This window comes from Pelodiscus sinensis, chromosome 1, assembly GCF_052426305.1.
Source record: "Pelodiscus sinensis isolate ZL-2025 chromosome 1, ASM5242630v1, whole genome shotgun sequence".
NCBI lineage: Eukaryota > Metazoa > Chordata > Testudines > Trionychidae > Pelodiscus > Pelodiscus sinensis.
The window spans coordinates 181,068,287-181,088,685 of record NC_143052.1 but is presented as its reverse complement, the minus strand read 5'-3'; the positions used below and the strand labels follow the sequence as shown (position 1 = coordinate 181,088,685).

General features: G+C 39.5%; 1 protein-coding gene across 2 annotated transcripts in view; it reads right to left on the bottom strand.

Moving 5' to 3' along the window:
• NCAM2 (neural cell adhesion molecule 2) overlaps window positions 1-20,399 on the bottom strand; it is a 545,555-nt gene that overhangs the window by 163,616 nt on the left and 361,540 nt on the right. For both annotated transcript variants that reach the window (XM_075910051.2, XM_006128839.5), the window contains exon 9: window positions 14,894-15,044. In XM_075910051.2, coding sequence (XP_075766166.1) covers window positions 14,894-15,044 — 151 coding nt within the window. The remainder of the gene's footprint in view (window positions 1-14,893; window positions 15,045-20,399) is intronic.

The following is a 20,399-nucleotide window of genomic DNA, read 5'->3' as shown; positions in this document are numbered from 1 at the left end:
GATGCCAGCCTGCACCCATAGTCCCCACTGCTGCCTAGGGTCCCAGCTGCCAGCTCCATGGGCCCTGCTGTTAGCCCTGGGGTACTGGACACCAGGGACTCCATGGCCACCCAAGGTTCTGGTGGCTCTACTGAAAGCTCTGGGACCCCAAGAGTCAATCCCATGACAAAGATTCTGGAGTCGTGCCCAGCTTCAGCCCCAACTTTGGGCAGTTAGGGGCACAAATGTGGTAAAGTGGGGGCGGAGCTCACCACCTCTACTCTAAAAAACGTTCCAGCACTATTGAAAGCATGAGGAACTGAAGCCCTGGAAAAATACTGCGGTGAGATACTTAAGTAAGACTCTTTTAGTTGATATAGGATGATTGAGAGAGCTTTTAAAAGAGTACATAGAAGATCCAGACATAACTGAATTAAAACAATTTCTTCCTTTACATGTGTGGGAAACCTTCTAAGAAGATTGTTAGAGGAACTTATATCAAACATCAGAGTCTTTCCCTCACTTACAAGGAGTTCTTCTCCTAGTCATCCAAGGCTTCCTCGTGGGTCTCCAGCAGGGCATGGCATGCTAAGTGAGAGTTTCCCCATAAAGACAGGAGATAATCTTCAGTTGGGCCACCACGTGCTCTCATTCAGTGGAATAACCCGATAGTAACTAACTATCGCTCTTGAAGCTGACTCAGTGCAATTTATTTTCTGATATTGAGGTTTTGTCTAAAGTTTTAGTTTGGGATTTCTACTTTCTTTAAATTTAAACCTTAAATTTAAACCTGACACATTTTTGAATCTCTAAAATGCTGATTCATTTCAGATACTGAAACAAATAAACTAACCAATAAGGTATATATACGTGCAAGTCCACTTCATCCTTAAATCCACAAACATCTGTTCATTATATAGGATATTTTTGTTACTACTTACACGGATTCTTAGGGTGTACATTATTTTGATATTGTCTGTGGGTAAGAAATATAATTTAAAAAGACATATTTCCAAATTGCTCAGTGTTCATTCTGGAACATTTCAAAATCTGAATTGTATCTAAAAGGCTGCCAGAATATAAAACTCGTACCTTTAAGTAGCATATAAATCTAAATGAGTTGATCTAATATTTATTATTAAAAATATTCAGAGAAGACAGGTACGTGTATTTATTTTTGACTCAGTGCATTATGAAACAGATTGTATTGTAATATTTTCAATAGCATTTAGGTCAGGTCCATTAATTTCAATACCATGAAACGTAAGCAACACACACACACACACACACACACACACACACACAGTTGCAGTGGAAAAATAAATGATCTGCAATATCCTTGAAAATGTATTAGATTATAATTACACTTTGCAGTTCAAATTTAAATTTTGGAATTTAAAGAGCATTATCACAAGTTGGGTTTATTCCGTTATGTGTAACATGAAGCCACAGAATGGAACAAATCCCAAATGAAACAGGTTATGATTTTTTTTCTTACCAAATACTGAATTTTAAATATAGCTTTTTTTTACCAGACAACACTGTTGAGGCTAACACACATGTAAGTAAATGTCACTTGGAGGGAAACAGAATGCCAATTAGAAAAAAATCTTAGCTAAAAGTAATGATTTTTAATTCCTCAAATTACGGTCATTTTCTAAAAAGAAAAAAAGTTACTTTTTATTAACAATCCTTGACTTCACTCCATTGCCATGTCAGTGATGTGACCCTGTATTATTAGCACCTTGCAAGACTATCATAGAATTATCCATAAGCTAAAAGAAAGAGGAACGTGAGTCTAGCACATAGCAAATCTTATAATTCTAGGTCACAGTATATCAAGATATAGAAATTTGGGAGGAATCTGATTTATGGTTAATGCGCAGCATAGCAGTCATTAACATATAAGATTATAGAGCCAGCCTCTCATAACTTTGACTTGGAGACTAACTACTAACAGGAAATTCTTGTTGCAGCTTCTTTGAAAAGAAATTGATTTTGAACAATACAGTTCTATTCTCATTAGTAATATGTAACAGTACAAATGTATCTTAAATGGAACATCAATTGGAATCAAACATGCTAGGCCATTTATTCTTATTACATTAAACCTTGCATGTCTGGTTTATTTGCACCACTTTTCAATCAGTTCTCTAGGCTGGATGTCATTTGTAGTTCAACCTTCCTTTGAAAGTAATGCAGTGTGTTTGAAAAGCTTTAAAGTAAAATGGAATTGATCCAATGAATTTGAATAAAATGCAATGCAATACAGTTCACTAGCATAAAAGAAAGTGAGACAGTCCAAGAAGATAATCTCAGGATCTTAAATTTAGTGCTTTTACATTAATGAGGTTGACTTCAGCACGTAGACAAAACCCCCCACTTTATTACCAATAAATAATAAAGAATGTGTTAAGGACAGTGCCATCAAAGCATTGAACAGGATTTATTACAAATAAAAGTTGAAGTGTTGTGTAATGCAATTTCTTTGTTTTTTCTATACCACTGAACACAATGTCAGCAAAATCAGAGAAACTATTCAATGATGATGTTTAATGAAATTTGGAAGAAAAGCAGCCGTGAATAATGAAGAAGGTTCTCTTTGTTGCAATGTAGCATAATGTTTTAATGACAATTTTGCCCTCCTCCACAAAGTAATATTTTGCTATGAAAGCACATGTCTGGAAATCATGTGTTCATATTTCATTACTGTATGAGAAATATACCACATTGCACATTCAGCACCTTAGTTCTAAAGTTTAAGGTACTAGGTAAAACAAAACAAAAAACAAAACCCCCAGGAGTCCTGAATTTTTGGACATGCTAGCACATCATCCATCTGTAATCAACCTTTTCAGTGTTATCAGTATGGCATTTTGATGATAATGAAGACAGAAAAATCTTCAGAAGCATGAAGAGACTAGTATTAATAGGGTCATGTGGGATTGATGAAATTCTGTACTTATTTGCTCTCCAAACCATTCTCCCCTACCAGAGCCTAGAGTGGCCGGAGGACCCCTGTGACCGAAGGACCCCTGGCCTACATGCTGCAGCTAGCTTACCCACCACAGGCTGAGCACCAGGATGAGCTGCTGGTCCCACTCCCAGTCACACACTGGCCTCAGCACCACCTGAAGCCACCCCTAGCTGCTGTCAGACCAGAGCTCAGGACCACTGGCGGGAGCTGAGTTTTTGTTGGCTTCTGCTGGGGTGGGAAAAGTAGAGCATCAGGCTATGTCTAGACTACAAGCCTCTTTCGAAAGAGAGCATCTAGACTGCAACCACTTCTTTCGAAAAAGTGAGCCGCTTTTTCGAAAGAGAGCACCCAGGCAGTCTGGATGCTCTCTTTCAAAAAAGCCCTGTTTGCATTCAAGAATGCCTTTTTCAAAAGGTGTTCTTCCTCATAAAATGAGGTATACCGCAGTTGAAAACCCCACCGTGTTCTTTCAATTTAATTTCGAAAGAATGTGGCAGCAGTCTAGATGCAGCGGAAGTCTTTTTGAAAAAAGGCCACTTTTTTCGAAAAAAACCTGTAGTCTAGACACACCCTCAGAGTACAACAGGGTGTAGCCAGGGCCACAGCCTGGTTTAGGAGAAGCTTAGCCTGCCGTGGGCCTGTAACATTTGTTGCCCATGAGAACAAACACCTCTTAAATAAAGAGAGAAAAATAATTACTTAGAAATGCAAGAATTTTAGTTGAGTAGTAACCTGGAATATTTAAAGGAGCCCAATGGTGTTAAATGCCCAAATCGTATAAAAATTTGATGAGATTTGCATGCCTAACTCCCTTACAACTCTTTTGAAAACAGCAACCTAAAGAAACTCTTGCTTATGCTTTATTTTTTGTCCAGTTTTCCATGGAATATTTTGTTTTAAAGGAAATATACTAGTAACCACAATGGAAAAAGTCTTGATGTTTAGTAAGTAAGTAACAGACATTGTAAAAAGAATAAAACTTTACTGACAATGACCTGGAAAAATTCTTTATTTTGTATTCATTTTTTCTTCTATAATTTGTTTATTTTACCTTATTAAGTTTACCTTGATCTAAAGTTCCTTGAGGACCTTTGCTGAGAAGATGGATTTGCAATGGCTCTAGACTCCATTATGATTTCTCTCTAGCCAGTGAGCACATCAGATAAATAGCAGGAACAGTATTAATCATGTCAGGATGGTATTAGGACCTAGTCATCTTTTCCCCTCTTCAAAGACAACTGATCTTATAATCAAAAGTAACCTGTAGCCAGACACAAAACCCCATCTTGTTTTTCCACGAGCCCCATCTTGTTCCCCCCCCCCCCCAGAGAGCAAGAGAAAGGCAGTCAGCCTTTGATGCCCTGGGAACACAGGTTTGCTGCCTGTCCCTGACTCTACCATAAACAGAAACCAGACAGTAAATGGGCTAGCTGACGACTGGGAGGCCTCCCGTCGCCGTGATGGCTAGTATCAGTAATTGACACGCCTGCACTGTCCCAGAGAGGAATCTTCGCCCATCACATACCAGAGGTGCCCATTGTCTGCATTTTTCCCAGGTGCAAATTATGCTTTGCACCCTTCGTGGGAAACTTGGCATTCAAAGCCATTTTTCCTAATTGGCCACTTGAGCCCAGGAAGAAGCCTACATGACCCAAGGGGTATAAAAGAGGTTCAGCAGCCCACCCCATTTGAGCTCCAATCATCTATACCTGCTGGCAGGTATTGATTGTCTCCCGAGGTCTGTGGGACGCCCAACCTCGCCCTACTTCTTCCCGAGGGATTGAGAGAAAGACGCTGGCCACGCCAAGTCTGGAACGCAGGGGTGAGAATATATACCTGCTATGTGTCTATTTTGCATGCATTTAATAAGAGCTCAGAGAACCAAAGGGTTTCATGGTACCTGTAAGTGACTTATTAGTGTAATTTCTGTCCTGTCCTTTGTAGTGTCTGTGTTATCTGTAACACAGTAGTAGCATTTAACAGCTAAATTTACCCTGTAACAATAAAATAGTAACTGTTTAAGCTTTAACCTGACTCCTTCAGTTGCTGTAACAGAACCAAGCACAATTTAAAAGAACTTCAGCCGGTCATAAGGGACTCACTGCCCTGACTGTCGGCTGACATAACCCCAACAGAAAGCTGGGTAAAATGTAGAATTGACCTCCAATCACACTACTAGTCTATGTCTCTAATGGGGTTCAGTAAGAATAAAGACACTATGAAATTATGTATTTCTATTTTGTCTGAATGTAAGACAGGTTGAATCTCTCTTAATGGGGACTCTGGTCCGGCAACATCCCTCATCCAGGATGACCAGAGATGTTCCAGAACAAGAGTCCCATGGATGGCTGTTGTCTGGGAGCTCTTCAGTGGGGTTGGAGCTTAGTGCCAGTGTGCCCTCTGGCAGTGAAACTGGGAGCCCAACAGCAGGGCTGCCTCCTGGTGACTACACTGGGTGAGGGCCATGGAGCAGGATGCAATGGGGCTGCCTGGCAGGGCTGGAGGCCAGTAGCAAGGCTATCAACCAGCAGAAAAGCTGTCCAGTAAGACTGAGAGACAGTGGGATTGCCCAGTAGTGGGGCTGGGAATCTGGCAGCAGGCCATCTGGCAGCACTACCAGGAGACCAGCAGCCGTGCTGCTGCCTAGTGGCACAACAGTGCAGAGGAACTAGGAGGCAACGGGGCTGACCTGTAGGATCAGGATCCTGACCATGGGGCTGCCCAGTGAGACTGGGAGGCAGCGGGGTTGCCCAGCGAGGCTGAAACCAAAGTGGGGCTGCTACCTGGTGCCATAACTGGACCCCAGAAGGGGGCTTACCCATGGGGCTGTGCTTGCAGCAACAGAGCTGCCACGATAGGTCTGGGAGCCCTACACTGAGGGGCCAGCAACAGGAAGAAGGGGAAGAGGTTGGCAGTGAGGTCATGGCTGGGTGAACAAAGAAAGGGAGCAAAAATGTCCTTCCCTGGTCTGGCAAAATCCTTCATCCAGGACCCATCGGGTTCTGAGGATGCTGGACCGGCAAGGTCCAACCTGAATATGGGAAGGATGTGACAGGAACATGTTTTCTGTGACTGTACAAACCACTCAAATCAACAAAAAAGAACATGAGGAAAAACTGTTAAGAATATTACTTTATAGAAATTCCTTAAGCATGGTTATGAACTAATATAAGAAACAATATTAGCATACGTCAGAAATTACAGTGCAGAATGTTAAAAAGTCTCAGGGGGTAGCTATGTTAGTCTGTAAATTTAAAAATGAGTAATCCTGAGGCACCTGAGCCCCAGTCTACACTACAGAGTTATTTTGAAATAACACCCCTTATTTCACAATAAGAAGTGGAGTGACCCTACTATCAAGCCCATTCTTTCAAAATAACTGGCTATTTATTTTGAAATAACTCCTGCTTTCCGCTGTGAATAACATTTATTTTGAAATAGTGGTAGTGTGGTTGCTCCACTGCTGCTATTTTGAAATAACTACACCCCAAAGTCATTCAAAGTAATTACTCCCCAGTGCTTCCTGAGGTTCTAAGTTGAGGTAGTGCATGCACATTAAGGAAGCCTGCCTCAGACTAATTTTGAGGCTTCCATGTAGTGTGGACATGCTATTTCAAAATAATTATTTCAAGCATTATTATTTCGAAATTAGTTGTTTCAAAATCATTTCATAGTGTAGACGTGCCCTTAGAGACTAAGAAAATTTATAGTATCATATGCTTTCGTGGGTAAAACCCACTACATCAGAAGAGCTGGAGTGGAAATAACAGAAACCAAGTTATATATAATAGCAAAGTACCTGTCAATTGTAGGACTAGTGCTAATGAGGCTAATTAAGTGAGCTGGAAGTGTCCCAAAAAGTGTCTTAAAGGCTAAAAGTGGGACACTTCCAGCCTACTTAATTAGCCTCGTTAGCACTGGTCCTACAATTGACATGGAATTTTTTTTGCTGTTATATATTTCTTGGTTTCGGTTATTTCCACTCCAGCTCATCTGATGAAGTGGGTTTTACCCATGAAAGCACATGATACTACATATTGTTAGTCTCTAAGAGTATGTCTACACTGCCACCCTAGTTCGAACTAGGGTGGTTAATGTAGTCAATCGAAGTTGCAAATGAAGCCCGGGATTTAAATATCCCGGGCTTCATTTGCATCTTGCCGGGCGACGCCATTTTTAAATCCCCGGTAGTTCGGACTCTGTGCCCGCGGCACGGATTAGGTAGTGGAACGAGGTGTAACGGTAGTTTGAATTAGAAAGCCTAATTCGAACTACCTACTCCGTGCTGCGTGTAGCCGCGGGCACGGAGTCCGAACTACCGGGGATTTAAAAATGGCGGCGCCCGGCAAGATGCAAATGAAGCCCGGGATATTTAAATCCCGGGCTTCATTTGCAACTTCGATTGACTACATTAACCACCCTAGTTTGAACTAGTGGTGTAGACATACCCTAAGGTTCCACAGAATACTGGGGGTTTTTTGAGTGCAGTATCATTTGTATCTCTCGCTTTAATAAAAAATGTAATGGTGCATCCTGCAAATTGTAAGATTCAGAGGGGTTCCTGAGTTAGTATGTAACTGGAAAAATACTTAAATAACAATGAATAGTCTTGCAGCATCTTAGAGGCCATCTACATGTTTTGTTAGTCTCTATGGTTCTGCGAGACTATTCAGTGTGTTTAACCTTTTTCCTGGAAATTATGTTATTCTATTATATAAACCACGGATTTCAAAAATCTGGGATAATCCCAGTTTATCACTGGGATTAGTGATTCTCAGGATTAGTGATTCTCAGGAATCATTGACTCAGAAATTCCTAAGAATGCCTCTTTAGCCTTCAGCAAATCACCTACATTCTATGTATCTGAGTTTCTTCATCTGTAAAATGTTTTCAGTAAGATGTGCAATACAATAATTATAGCACTTATTTCCAAGAACTATATGGAAATTAGTAAATTGGTGTTTAAAAATCCTTAGAAGCTGCAAAGACCAGTATTTGTTATTATTACTGAACTACTAAAAAAATTGATCAAAATCATAAAGAATTTGTTCTATACAAATTTTACAGAATCTCGTAAAGAATGACTCTTTCATCCTTTTGCTCTGGCTGGTACCCAATATTTTCTTAGCAGACATGAAAATGTGAATGCAGGACTGTTTGCCAGAGGCACTGACATCCACTATCGGACTGATGGCAATGTTTTCAACCTTTCTCATCCCCGTGCCAGAATTAAAGTAATATCAGCAACAATAACTGAACTCTAGTACGCAGATGCTTGTGCTGTAGTTGCACACTGAAAGAAGGATCTACAAATAGCCCTTAATTTCTTCTCTGAAGCTTGCAAAAGCCTAGGGCTAACTTTGAACATGAGCATAACAAAAGTTCTCCACCAGCCACTTGTCAATCATCAGACCAGCAAGGGAGATCTACACTGACAAAGAAGAACTGGAAAATCTACAGAACTTTGACTACCTTGGCAGCTATTTCTCACAGAGGGCAGACATAGATGTTGAGATTCATCCCAGAATTTGCTGCACCAACCATGCCTTTGGCAGACTGTCTACCAGATGTTTAACAATCACAGCATCAGAAAACAAACTAGACTTTTAGATTGTAAACCAGTGAAAAATCACAACTCTCCTCTCTGGTTCCAAGAGTTGAACACCTGAAAAAAATGCTAGCACCAGCACTTCTTTCGGAAGATCCTCAACAGTAAGTGGGAGAATCACCACACTAATGCAAGTGTCCTTACAGAGGCTAACATCTTCAGCATAAAGGCCCTAATTATCTAGCATCAGCTGAATTAGAGCTGGCACAGAGGCTTGATATATGCTTACATAAACAGCTACTGTACAATTAATTCACCAAAGGATAAAGGAAAACAAAAGACAAAGAAATATATCCTCAAAATAAACACCAGGGAATGTGGCATCAACACCATACATTGGGGAACAGAAGCACAGGACTGGGATAACTGGCAAAAACTTATCAGAGGGAACGTCTATTTTTGAGGAAAATTGCCTTGCCCTGGGGGAAGAAAAATGCCAAGATAGATACCATTCATCAATCATGGCCCACCCCTAACTTCCAACACCACTTGTAATGTCTGCCAATGAGCTCAAGGATTGGGGCTCAAGGATTGAGGCTCCTCAGTCATCAGAGGACCCATACAAAATAAATGCCTTTGAAAATGATCATTCATGGTACAGCATAGTTGGCTGATTGGACAGTTTGTTTTATCAGCAGTGATATTCAGATTAAAAATTATCAAGTGACAAATTTGACTGGAAACAAGAAGCAGCTACTATATATGTTACATCATCTACAGAGAAGGAATTTATTTGTGGATGTGAGAACTACAATTTGTTTCTGATTTTTTTGAAAACATTGTTGTATATATATAAAAAAAAGGAAGTGTCTCTTATGAAGTACTTTGAAGAGATAATTTTGTTAAAATAAACTTTTATGGAACTGGATGTCTTGGGAGATACTGGAATAAAGAGCCTTTCATCCCTAGGACACTAATTTAAATATGGTTAAGGTCAGTAGCATTAATTATCATTTGACAAGAGCTCTGTGATCTGAGCAAATTAAGTTAACATCTCAGTTCATTTGCTGTGGACAGGGGCTCCCATGATAAAAGTCTACATTAAAAATGGCAATCAAATCAGAATGGCAGTAAGACAGAACTATTCTTTCATCACTAGAGGTGTTCCCTTCAAGTTATGAATAAGTTTCACTGTTTAGGCAATGTACAGGAACTTTCATTCCTGCTATCAAAGAGCACTTGATCTAGAAATAAATGTTTGACTTCAGTTATTAGTCACACAGAACCATTCGCAAGTATGACAACCCCTTTCAAACTTTCAAAAAGTAATGTAAGATGTGTGGAGACTAGAGAGTCAATAAAATAGTCAAAGTGATATAGCATTTTCATCAAGTCTAATCTGACAATGCTGAGTCAGGCCAAAACAACAAGTCATATATTATATATTTGAAATGTTGTCATCTTAAATTGTACTTATGTATTATGTGTACAAATAAACAAACAAACAAGCCCGCCAAGTAATATGCTGATGGGTAAAAAGATTTTTCACATTGACCTGTAGACAGTTTCCTGGAATTTCAAATTGGTTTGAATAGTTAACCACATCCAGATTTAACACTAAATGCCAACAAACTTTCATTTTTAATACCTTCTAATTAGTTCTATTTAAACATTAAAAGTAAATACTACTACTACTGCCCCTCATTGAGAAGGAAGATTATACTACAGTTCAATTTAGGACATCTGCTATCGTTTTAAAACTCTCATTTTGACAGAGACTCTTGACTACATTATTCCATTTTATTCATCTAGAGATTGTTATTTTGCTCTTCAGTATTAATTTTGTGCTTCTAATGTGCTCTTAAGTTGCTGTAGCTTAAATGTTTCACATAATGTGGCCCAAGAACCCTTTCTATAATGGATAACACTACACACAAGTGAAATTGATATTTTAAAAAAGAGTAACACTTTATAATCTCAATTGAACAATGTATTTCATATCAACTTAGATCTGTATTATGGGAAAACAGATCTTAACTACAGGATTTTCAGAGTATTCATTTTTTCTTCCTTATACCAGCAGCACAGCAAATGCATTTGAAACTAAATACACAAAGGTATACACATTTTATGTGCACTGTGGGGTAACACTAAAATGTTAAAGGAAGGCATCATTTAAGAAAGTATCATAGAATCATAGAATCATAGAATAATAGGACTGGAAGGGACCTCGAGAGGTCATCGAGTCCAGCCCCCCGCCCTCAAGGCAGGATCAAGCTCCGTCTACACTATCCCTGACAGATGTCTATCCAACCTGTTCTTAAATATCTCCAAAGAGGGAGATTCCACCACCTCCCTTGGCAATTTATTCCAATATTTGACCACCCTGACAGTTAGGAATTTTTTCCTAATGTCCAATCTAAACCTCCCCTGCTGCACTTTAAGCCCATTACTCCTTGTCCTGTCCTCAGAAACCAAGAGGAACAAATTTTCTCCTTCCTCCTTGTGACACCCTTTTAGATATTTGAAAACCGCTATCATGTCCCCCCTTAATCTTCTTTTTTCCAAACTAAACAAGCCCAGTTCATGAAGCCTGGCTTCATAGGTCATGTTCTCTAGACCTTTAATCATTCTTGTCGCTCTTCTCTGTACCCTTTCCAATTTCTCCACATCTTTCTTGAAATGTGGTGCCCAGAACTGGACACAGTACTCCAGCTGAGGCCTAACTAGTGCAGAGTAGAGCGGCAGAATGACTTCACGAGTTTTGCTTACAACACACCTGTTGATACAACCTAGAATCATATTTGCTTTTTTTGCAACAGCATCACACTGTTGACTCATATTCAACTTGTGGTCCACTATGACCCCTAGATCCCTTTCCGCCATGCTCCTTCCTAGACAGTCGCTTCCCATCTTGTATGTATGGAACTGATTGTTCCTTCCTAAGTGGAGCACTTTGCATTTCTCTTTATTAAACCTCATCCTGTTTACCTCTGACCATTTCTCTAACTTGCTAAGGTCATTTTGAATTATGTCCCTATCCTCCAAAGAAGTTGCAACCCCACCCAGTTTGGTATCATCTGCAAACTTAATAAGCGTACTCTCTATCCCAATATCTACATCATTGATGAAGATATTGAACAGTACGGGTCCCAAAACAGACCCTTGAGGAACTCCACTTGTTATCCCTTTCCAGCAGGATTTAGAACCGTTAACAACAACTCTCTGACTACGGTTATCCAGCCAATTATGCACCCACCTTATCGTGGCCCTCTCTAAGTTATATTTGCCTAGTTTATCAATGAGAATATCATGCGAGACCGTATCAAATGCCTTACTAAAGTCTAGGTATATGACATCCACCGCTTCTCCCTTATCCACAAGGCTTGTTATCCTATCAAAGAAAGCTATCAGATTAGTTTGGCATGACTTGTTCTTCACAAACCCATGCTGGCTATTCCCTATCACTTTATTACCTTCCAAGTGTTTGCATATGATTTCCTTAATTACCTGCTCCATTATCTTCCCTGGGACAGACGTTAAACTGACCGGTCTGTAGTTTCCTGGGTTGTTCTTATTCCCCTTTTTATAGATGGGCACAATATTTGCCCTTTTCCAGTCTTCTGGAATCTCCCTTGTCTGCCATGATTTTTCAAAGATCATAGCTAAAGGCTCAGATACCTCCTCTATCAGCTCCTTGAGTATCCTGGGATGCATTTCATCAGGACCTGGTGACTTGCTGACATCTAACTTTCCTAAGTGATTTTTAACTTGTTCTTTGTGTATCCTATCTTCTAAACTTACCCTCTCTCTGCTTGTATTCACTACCTTAGGCACACCTCCAGACTTCTCGGTGAAGACCGAAACAAAGAAGTCATTGAGCATCTCCGCCATTTCCAAGTTCCCTGTTACTGCTTCTCCCTCCTCACTAAGCAGTGGGCCTACCCTGTCCTTGGTCTTCCTCTTGCTTTTAATGTATTTATAAAAGGTCTTCTTGTTTCCCTTTATGCCTGTAGCTAGTTTGATCTCATTTTGTGCCTTTGCCTTTCTAATCTTGCCCCTGCATTCCCGTGTTGCTTGCCTATATTCCTCCTTTGTTAGTTGTCCTAGTTTCCATTTTTTATATGACTCCTTTTTTATTTTGAGATCATGCAAGATCTCCTTGTTAAGCCAAGCTGGTCTTTTGCCATATTTTCTATCTTTCCTACACAGCGGAATTGTTTGCTTTTGGGCCCTTAACAACGTCCCTTTGAAATACTTCCAACTCTCCTCAGTTGTTTTTCCTTTCAGTCTTGCTTCCCATGGGACCTTACCTACAAGTTCTCTGAGCTTATCAAAATCTGCCTTCCTGAAATCCATTACCTCAATTGTGCTGGTCTCCCTTCTACCTTTCCTTAAGATCATAAACTCTATTATTTCGTGATCACTGTCCCCTATACTGTCTTCCACTTTCAAGTTCTCAACTAGTTCCTCCCTATTTGTTAAAACCAAATCCAGAACAGCTTCTCCTCTGGTAGCTTTTTCAACCTTCTGAAACAGAAAGTTGTCTCCAATGCAGTCCAGAAACTTATTGGATAGCCTGTGCCTCGCTGTGTTAGTTTCCCAACATATGTCTGGATAGTTGAAGTCCCCCATCACCACCAAATCTTGGGCTTTGGATAGTTTTGTTAATTGTTTAAAAAAGGCCTCATCCACCTCTTCCACCTGGCTAGGTGGCCTGTAGTAGACTCCTAGCATGATATCACCCTCGTTTTTTACTCCTTTTAGCTTAACCCAAAGACTCTCTACACGGCTATCTTCTACATTCATCTCCACTTCAGTCCAAGTGTGTACATTTTTAATATACAAGGCAACCCCTCCTCCCTTTTTTCCCTGTCTGTCCTTCCTGAGCAAGCCGTACCCTTCCATACCAACATTCCAATCATGTGTCCCATCCCACCAGGTTTCTGTAATACCAATGATATCATAGTTGTATTTATTGGTTAGCAATTCCAGTCCTTCCTGCTTATTACCCATACTTCTCGCATTTGTATATAGGCATCTAAGATACTGATTTGATCTTGCCTCCCTGTTGTGCCCTGACCCTCCTTTCTCCTTCCCATTATAGGCCGTAGTCCCCCCCATTTCCAACCCATCTCCCAGTCCCGCACATGCAGCACATTAAGTACATTAAGCATTAAGGCTATTTTTCATAATTCATCTTAACAGCTTCCACTATATTTGTCTTAAGAAACCACTCCATCTCCTGTATCCTGCACAAATTACTCACTCTAATTTATCAGTCTGATTTTTTTTAAAGACTCCTATCAAAAAGAGTCGCACATATCACCTACAGTGATTATCTATGTCAATACTTTAGGAGTCACTCAACTGGGATCCAGCAACAGCAATCTAAAAATTACTCATCTTCCCATCTTCCACACTAAAGACCCAATCCGAGAACTACTACAGTCAATGGAAAGATTCCCAACTGACTTTCAGATGAGGCCCAATATAGCAATAATTTCAGATACCTGTGAAAAATATTCTATCATTGCTTGTATTCTATCATTCCATCAAATAACATTTTGTTTGGAAGTTGTGGAGTTGATGCATGGGGGAATGTGTCACACGTTTAACACTAAGAATGATTTTAACAAAAGCAGAAGACTTGTTGGGCATGAGATAGAGAGAGAGGAAGGGAATATGTGGAATATTTTTCCAGACATGTTTTAACTTTAGAAACTGCAGTTCCAGACTGAACTGATATGGATTGTTGCTTTATATTCCCCAAAAATTGCACCCACAGCTAGTCTCCATCAGCCTGAAAGTTATGAGAAAGTTAACAAGCTATAGCTATGTCTAGACTACAGAGTTTTTCTGGGATACCAGAAAAAAAACTGCGCCACATCCAGGGAGCGCGTTTGCTCTTCTGACATTTTTTGTGAAAGAGGAGATGCATTCTTTCACAAGCATGTCTTCCTCGTGCCACGAGGAAGAAGGACTCTTCTGAAAAAGGATGTTCTTTGAAAATTTGGCCCAGTGTAGATGGGCCAAATTTTGGGAAAGTCTCTTCCAAAAAACCTATCGGAAAAAGGTATGCAAATTGTGGAACGCAATTTGCATACCTTTTTGCAACAAACAGCAGCAGTCTAGACATAGCCTCCATCACCAAAATATCAGTACAGATAAAACTCTGACCCTTATGAAATTAATGGCAAAAATCTCATTGGCCTCAGTGGAGTCAGAATTTTATTCTGTGTCTTCTGAATTGCTAACTTTGAAAGGACAATTTTTCTTAAATTATTGAGCTTACACATGAACTACCAGTAAATTTTCGTCTTCCATTATGAATGTACTTTTTTTCCTTTAAAACAAATTTAAAGAGATAACAAAATGTTAGAACTTACATTCAATATCAAGGTACATGCTCTTTTGATGCCCACCAATTCTACTTGCAGCTTCACAGTCATATCTGCCTGAATCTGACAACTTCACATCTTTTATATGCAGTGACGATTTTCCATGCTGCCCTTTGACTTCTATACGGCCATCTGGGCTCTGTTCACATTGATTCAAGAAAGAGAAAGGTTTTTTTTATGTAGATATATATGTATATGTGTATTTATTTATATATAAAACACAATGAATAATTAAGACTAATTGTACACTACTTGTGAAAACATCTCGTAACATATGGTGAAATAAATATAAATGAGTAAGCAATTTTAAAATCTAAAAAATGTACAAATTAACCAAAAAAGTTCTAAAGAAAAGATAAGGACTAATTCTAGACTTCATGGCTCAGACAATAAGTACCTGCTTAAAGGAACACTGTCAAATATCAGAGGGGTAGCCGTGTTAGTCTGGATCTGCAAAAGTGACAAGGAGTCCTGTGGCACCTTATAGACTAAAAGATGTATTGGAGCATAAGCTTTCGTGGGCAAAGACCCACTTCGTCAGATGCATGTAGTGGAAATTTCCAGAGGCAGGTATAAATATGCAGGCTAGAGATAATAAAATTAATTCAGTCAGGGAGGGTGAGGCCCACTTCGTCATCTGCTAGAAATTTCTGGAAATTTCCACTACATGCATCTGACGAAGTGCATCTTTGCCCACAAAAGATTATGCTCCAATACATCTGTTAGTCTATAAGGTGCCACAGGGCTTCTTGTCACTGTCAATTAGTTAGCCTCCCACCCGCAATGAATTTTTAAAATTGATAAAATCTGATAAACTTTGCGTATCTAATTTTGAAATAGCTTATTTGAAAATTGGGAGCATCTACACAGCACTTACTTCAAAATAGAATACTCTTCCTCCGACTTCCCTTATTCCTCGTACAATGAGGGTTACAAGAGTTGGAGTAAAAAGTCCTCTAGCTTGACAGTATTATGACATTATTTAGAAATAGCTACCAGCTATGTAGACATACCCTTAAGTGTTCTTTTTATGGCAGCTAGTGTTGAAGGATTTTGTCTCATTTCTTCATGATTATTTTCATAATTCACAGGATTGGTCACATTAACACAATATAATATCAGCAATGTGTACTTTGGAACTGTTATATAAACAAAACTATGGTCCTGATTCCACCAGAGAATCCAATAGCACCTGCTGCATTTGTTATGCACAATCCCCAAGGTCAGTGGGATTCTGGATCAGTGCAGGGGTTTACACTAGTAGATGCCAGATGTGGTCTCCAAATCCCTCAAACTAGTGGAACTAAGAGAAGATTTCTATTTCCTACTATGTCAGTCTTTTGTTGCTGTAGGTTATATCAAAAAAGTGCATATCTCCAAGGCATCAAAATACTGAGACAATTGTCAGAATTTACAAAGTCAATAAAGAACTTGATCTTGATACCTCATTTTTTGTGCAATTATTTCTTTGTTGTGATCTTTTTTACATTTTTGCTTTCAATATAATATTTATTTGTATTTATTTGCAGATGTAGAACATTTTCAATTTTTTGTTTTAATGTTTGTTAAAACTGATGGCTGTTATTTATTTGGACCCTCTTGGATTGATTCCTTAAAAAGTGAAACGAACAATTAATGGAGACTTCTATATTAGGTTGGTTCCCGTTTAAAAAATAAATTGGGAAAACTCAGTGTTTCAGCAGTTTGACAATACATTCTACTTTCCTGATTTTACCTTGCAAAGAGTAAATGGATCATATTAGGTAATATTTACTCAGACAACCTTACCACTTGTGAATATAACTTTACCTTAAAAAGTCACAAATACTGCAGAGAGTAGTTAACAGCACTATCCATTCATTAACAATTAACACCCTAAGGGCATGTCTACATGGCAGGTCTAAAGCTGAAATAAGCTACACAACTTGAGCTATGTCAATTGCATAGATGAAGTCGAAATAGCTTATTTTGGCTTTTGGCACTGTCTCCACAGCAGGAAGTCCAAGGAAGAGCACTCTTCTTCCAACGTCCCTTACTCCTCATCAAATGAGGATTACAGGAATCAGAATAAGAGGTCCTCCACCTCAACATTATTTCAACAGTATGTCAAAATATCTGCTTGTAGTTTAGACACGGACTATGTTATTCTGAAATAACACTGCTGTGTAGACATACCCTAAAAGAGTAAGGTAATACAAATTAAAGGAAAAAAATGATGTGATTAATGAACAGGATGTAAGGCCTCATTTAGGGTTAATACCAGGGGATAACATCCTTGCATGCAGCTCCAATTAAAATATAGGTCCCTTTAATTAAACTTGAATTTGCTTAGTTATGAACAACCTATAGTAATAAACTTCTTCCTTAGAAGAATCTAAATCTAACATTTCAGATACAGTAGGTCAAAGTAATGAGAGATGACTTAAGGAAAATATTTGATCTGCACTATCTGTTGGTTTCTGAAAGGCCTGAAACAAGAAATAAAATTCTATTTAAAAAAATTCCATATAAACTATGAGAGACATTTTTATTGGTTTCTACCTTTTTTGGATATGATATGATATATTCTCCTGAAAAACTGTAGTGTATAATATTATCACTAAAATATATCTGTTAAAATTATTTTACTGGGTGCCCTTTTAAAAACAAATGTTGCTAATGTTTAACTATTTCCAGCAGTGGTCAGTACCACATCTTTCAGCATTTCTTCCATCAGATGATTTACATACTAGAAGATAGGAGTTTTTATCCCTTCCAATTCCTGGTGTGTGTTGGGAGGTATTTTACTGGTAATACTTATCTAATAGAACTGTGGATGTTTCCATTATTCAAACAAATAGGCTATCCCCTTTTTTTAAAATCACAAATAAAAGTGAAGGTATTTTCATTAAACAGTTGTACAATAGATTTCTCAATTTCTAACACCACATCTTGCAACCTGCCAAACTGGTAATTAGGGACTCAGTGTGTAACAAAGACCGAAAATGAGGGAAAAGAAAGAAATACTCATTGGAAAACTTAAGATGTTATCTGATTTATTTTTTTAATGTAAATAACACCTACATTACCTTTGTTCCCTGATTCTTTATTTTGGAAGTAAATCGATTTTAACAATGTTTCACACCACATGAGTCCAATGCAGGTGTGTTTAGGGTTAAAATGAATGATATTCTTCCAAATGAGACATATGACTATACAATACAAAAAAATATTTCTGTGTACTGTTAGAATAATCCCAATGTATCCACAGCTCATACTCTTGAAATCAATTGGGATTTGCCTAAGGACTTCAGGACAGGCTCTTCTGTGTATTTATAGCTTCATGATTACAGAAAAGGAAAATATATTACACACACACTCAATAGCATTACTTACAATAGTAAACATTATTAAGGAAACATGTAATTTAGGAAAAAGTTTATTTTATTACGATATTTTTCAATTAGTAAACAGAAGTCCATGGCAGGATATTAAGAGCATTTTTGCACAGTATAGTGATTATCACAACAGAAGTATGTAATAAATAAAACAAATCTTTTCTTTATAAATGTTGATCATTACACCTCATTGATCAATGGTTCAATTAGTGTCTATTTACTTTATTAGAAGAATAAGAAGTTATGACTATTTCCAAACTACCAGAAAAGGTCAGCAAGGTCATATCTCTATCAAATACTAAATACATTCAGTAGGCCAAATTCTTCTCTTTGTTACATCTGTGTAAACCCACAACTGTTAATCAGTTAGGGTATGTCTACACTACCCCGCTAGTTCAAACTAGCGGGGTAATGTATGCATACCGAACTTGCTAATGAAGCCCGGGATTTGAATTTCCCGGGCTTCATTAGCATAAAGCCAGCGCCGCCATTTTTAAAAGCCGGCTAGTGCGAACCCCGGGCTTCATTAGCAAGTTCGGTATGCATACATTACCCCGCTAGTTCAAACTAGCGGGGTAGTGTAGACATACCCTAAGACAGGTACACCTGCGATCAGAATTTACCCAAGCTAACTGCCTATAAAAGTGAATATTCTACTTTGTTAATCTACCACTCTGATATTGATGCTCTTAACCATATATAATGAGAAGCATATGACCATTTGAATAAAATTTGTTTTTTTCATTTCAGTGGGCTTTATCATTGGTTACTTTGTTTACCTTCCCATCAGTATGTCTTTATTAGGTTTGACAAGGGTATAGCTGGAGAAAATAAAATATTATGGTATATTTCTATGGAAAATATATTTCAAAAAATATATTATGGAAATATATTTCAAAAAATAAACTGGTAATCTTGCTATATATTTTAGATTCCATCTGTCTTTCTGTGCATCTATGAATCCATTAGTTCAGGATCTCCTAAACTGTAAGAGCAATGACCATCAAATTTGGTATACAACTTCCTCTTACCTTAACTTAAACCAAGGTCAGGATTTATTTGTGCCTGGAAAATGTGACATGCCAGGAATGGGACTGTCTTCCATAACATGGAAGGGGAGGGGTAGAGAAAGGAGCAATGAGAAAGGGAGAGGCACAAGGAGTAGGGATGCAATACTGAGAGTGGCCACTGAGGGGCAGCTGCAGCACCAAGAAAGTGACCAGAAGGACTGAGCTCTGCCATCTTGCCCTGCCTCCAGAATGTATAAGTAGTCCCTCTGCCCTAAAGCTGGAGCCTCCCCAACCCCTGTGGAGAGCCTACAGGCCATGAAGTGGGGCCAATGGAGGAGATAGCAGCTCCTGGAGCCTTGTACCCCCCAGAAAGCCTGCAGGTTGCATGTGAGGATGAAGGGGGGGGGCAGCTGGAGGGAGTACAGCACCTAGAGCCTGGCCCCTCCCAGATAACCTGCAGGCTGGGGGGGGGAGGGGAATATCCACTGGAGGAAGGGGCAACCCCTGGAAATTAGCCCCTTGCAGACAGCCCACAGGTCGCAGTGGGCAGTAGAAGCATGGGCAGCTCCAGAGCCAGGCTCCCCCAGATAGCCTATAGGCAGTGGGGCGATAGCTGGGGGGGCAATCAGCCCCCCAGAGCCTAGTACCTCCACTGCCTGAAGGCCATGGGGGAGGGGGTCTACTGGAAGAGGGTCAACTCCCAGAGCTTGACCCCCTCACAGATAGCCTACAGGCCATGAGTGGCAGCTAGGGAGGATTAAAACACGAGATCCTGGGCCCTTGCAGCAGCCTGCAGGCCATGGCAGGAGAGGACCTGGAGGCTTGGGTCAGCTCCCCGGAACCTCACCCCCCAGACAGCCTGCAGGCAGCAGGGGAAGCACTGAGGGAGTAGTCCCTGGAGTTTCACCCCCTTCCCCACACACATAGGCTACGTCTACACTGGCCCCTTTTCCAGAAGGGGCATGTTAATTTCAGCGATCGTAATAGGGAAATCCGCGGGGGATTTAAATATCCCCCGTGGCATTTAAATAAAAATGTCCGCCGCTTTTTTCCGGCTTTTAGAAAAGCCGGAAAAGAGCGTCTACACTGGCCCCGATCCTCCGGAAA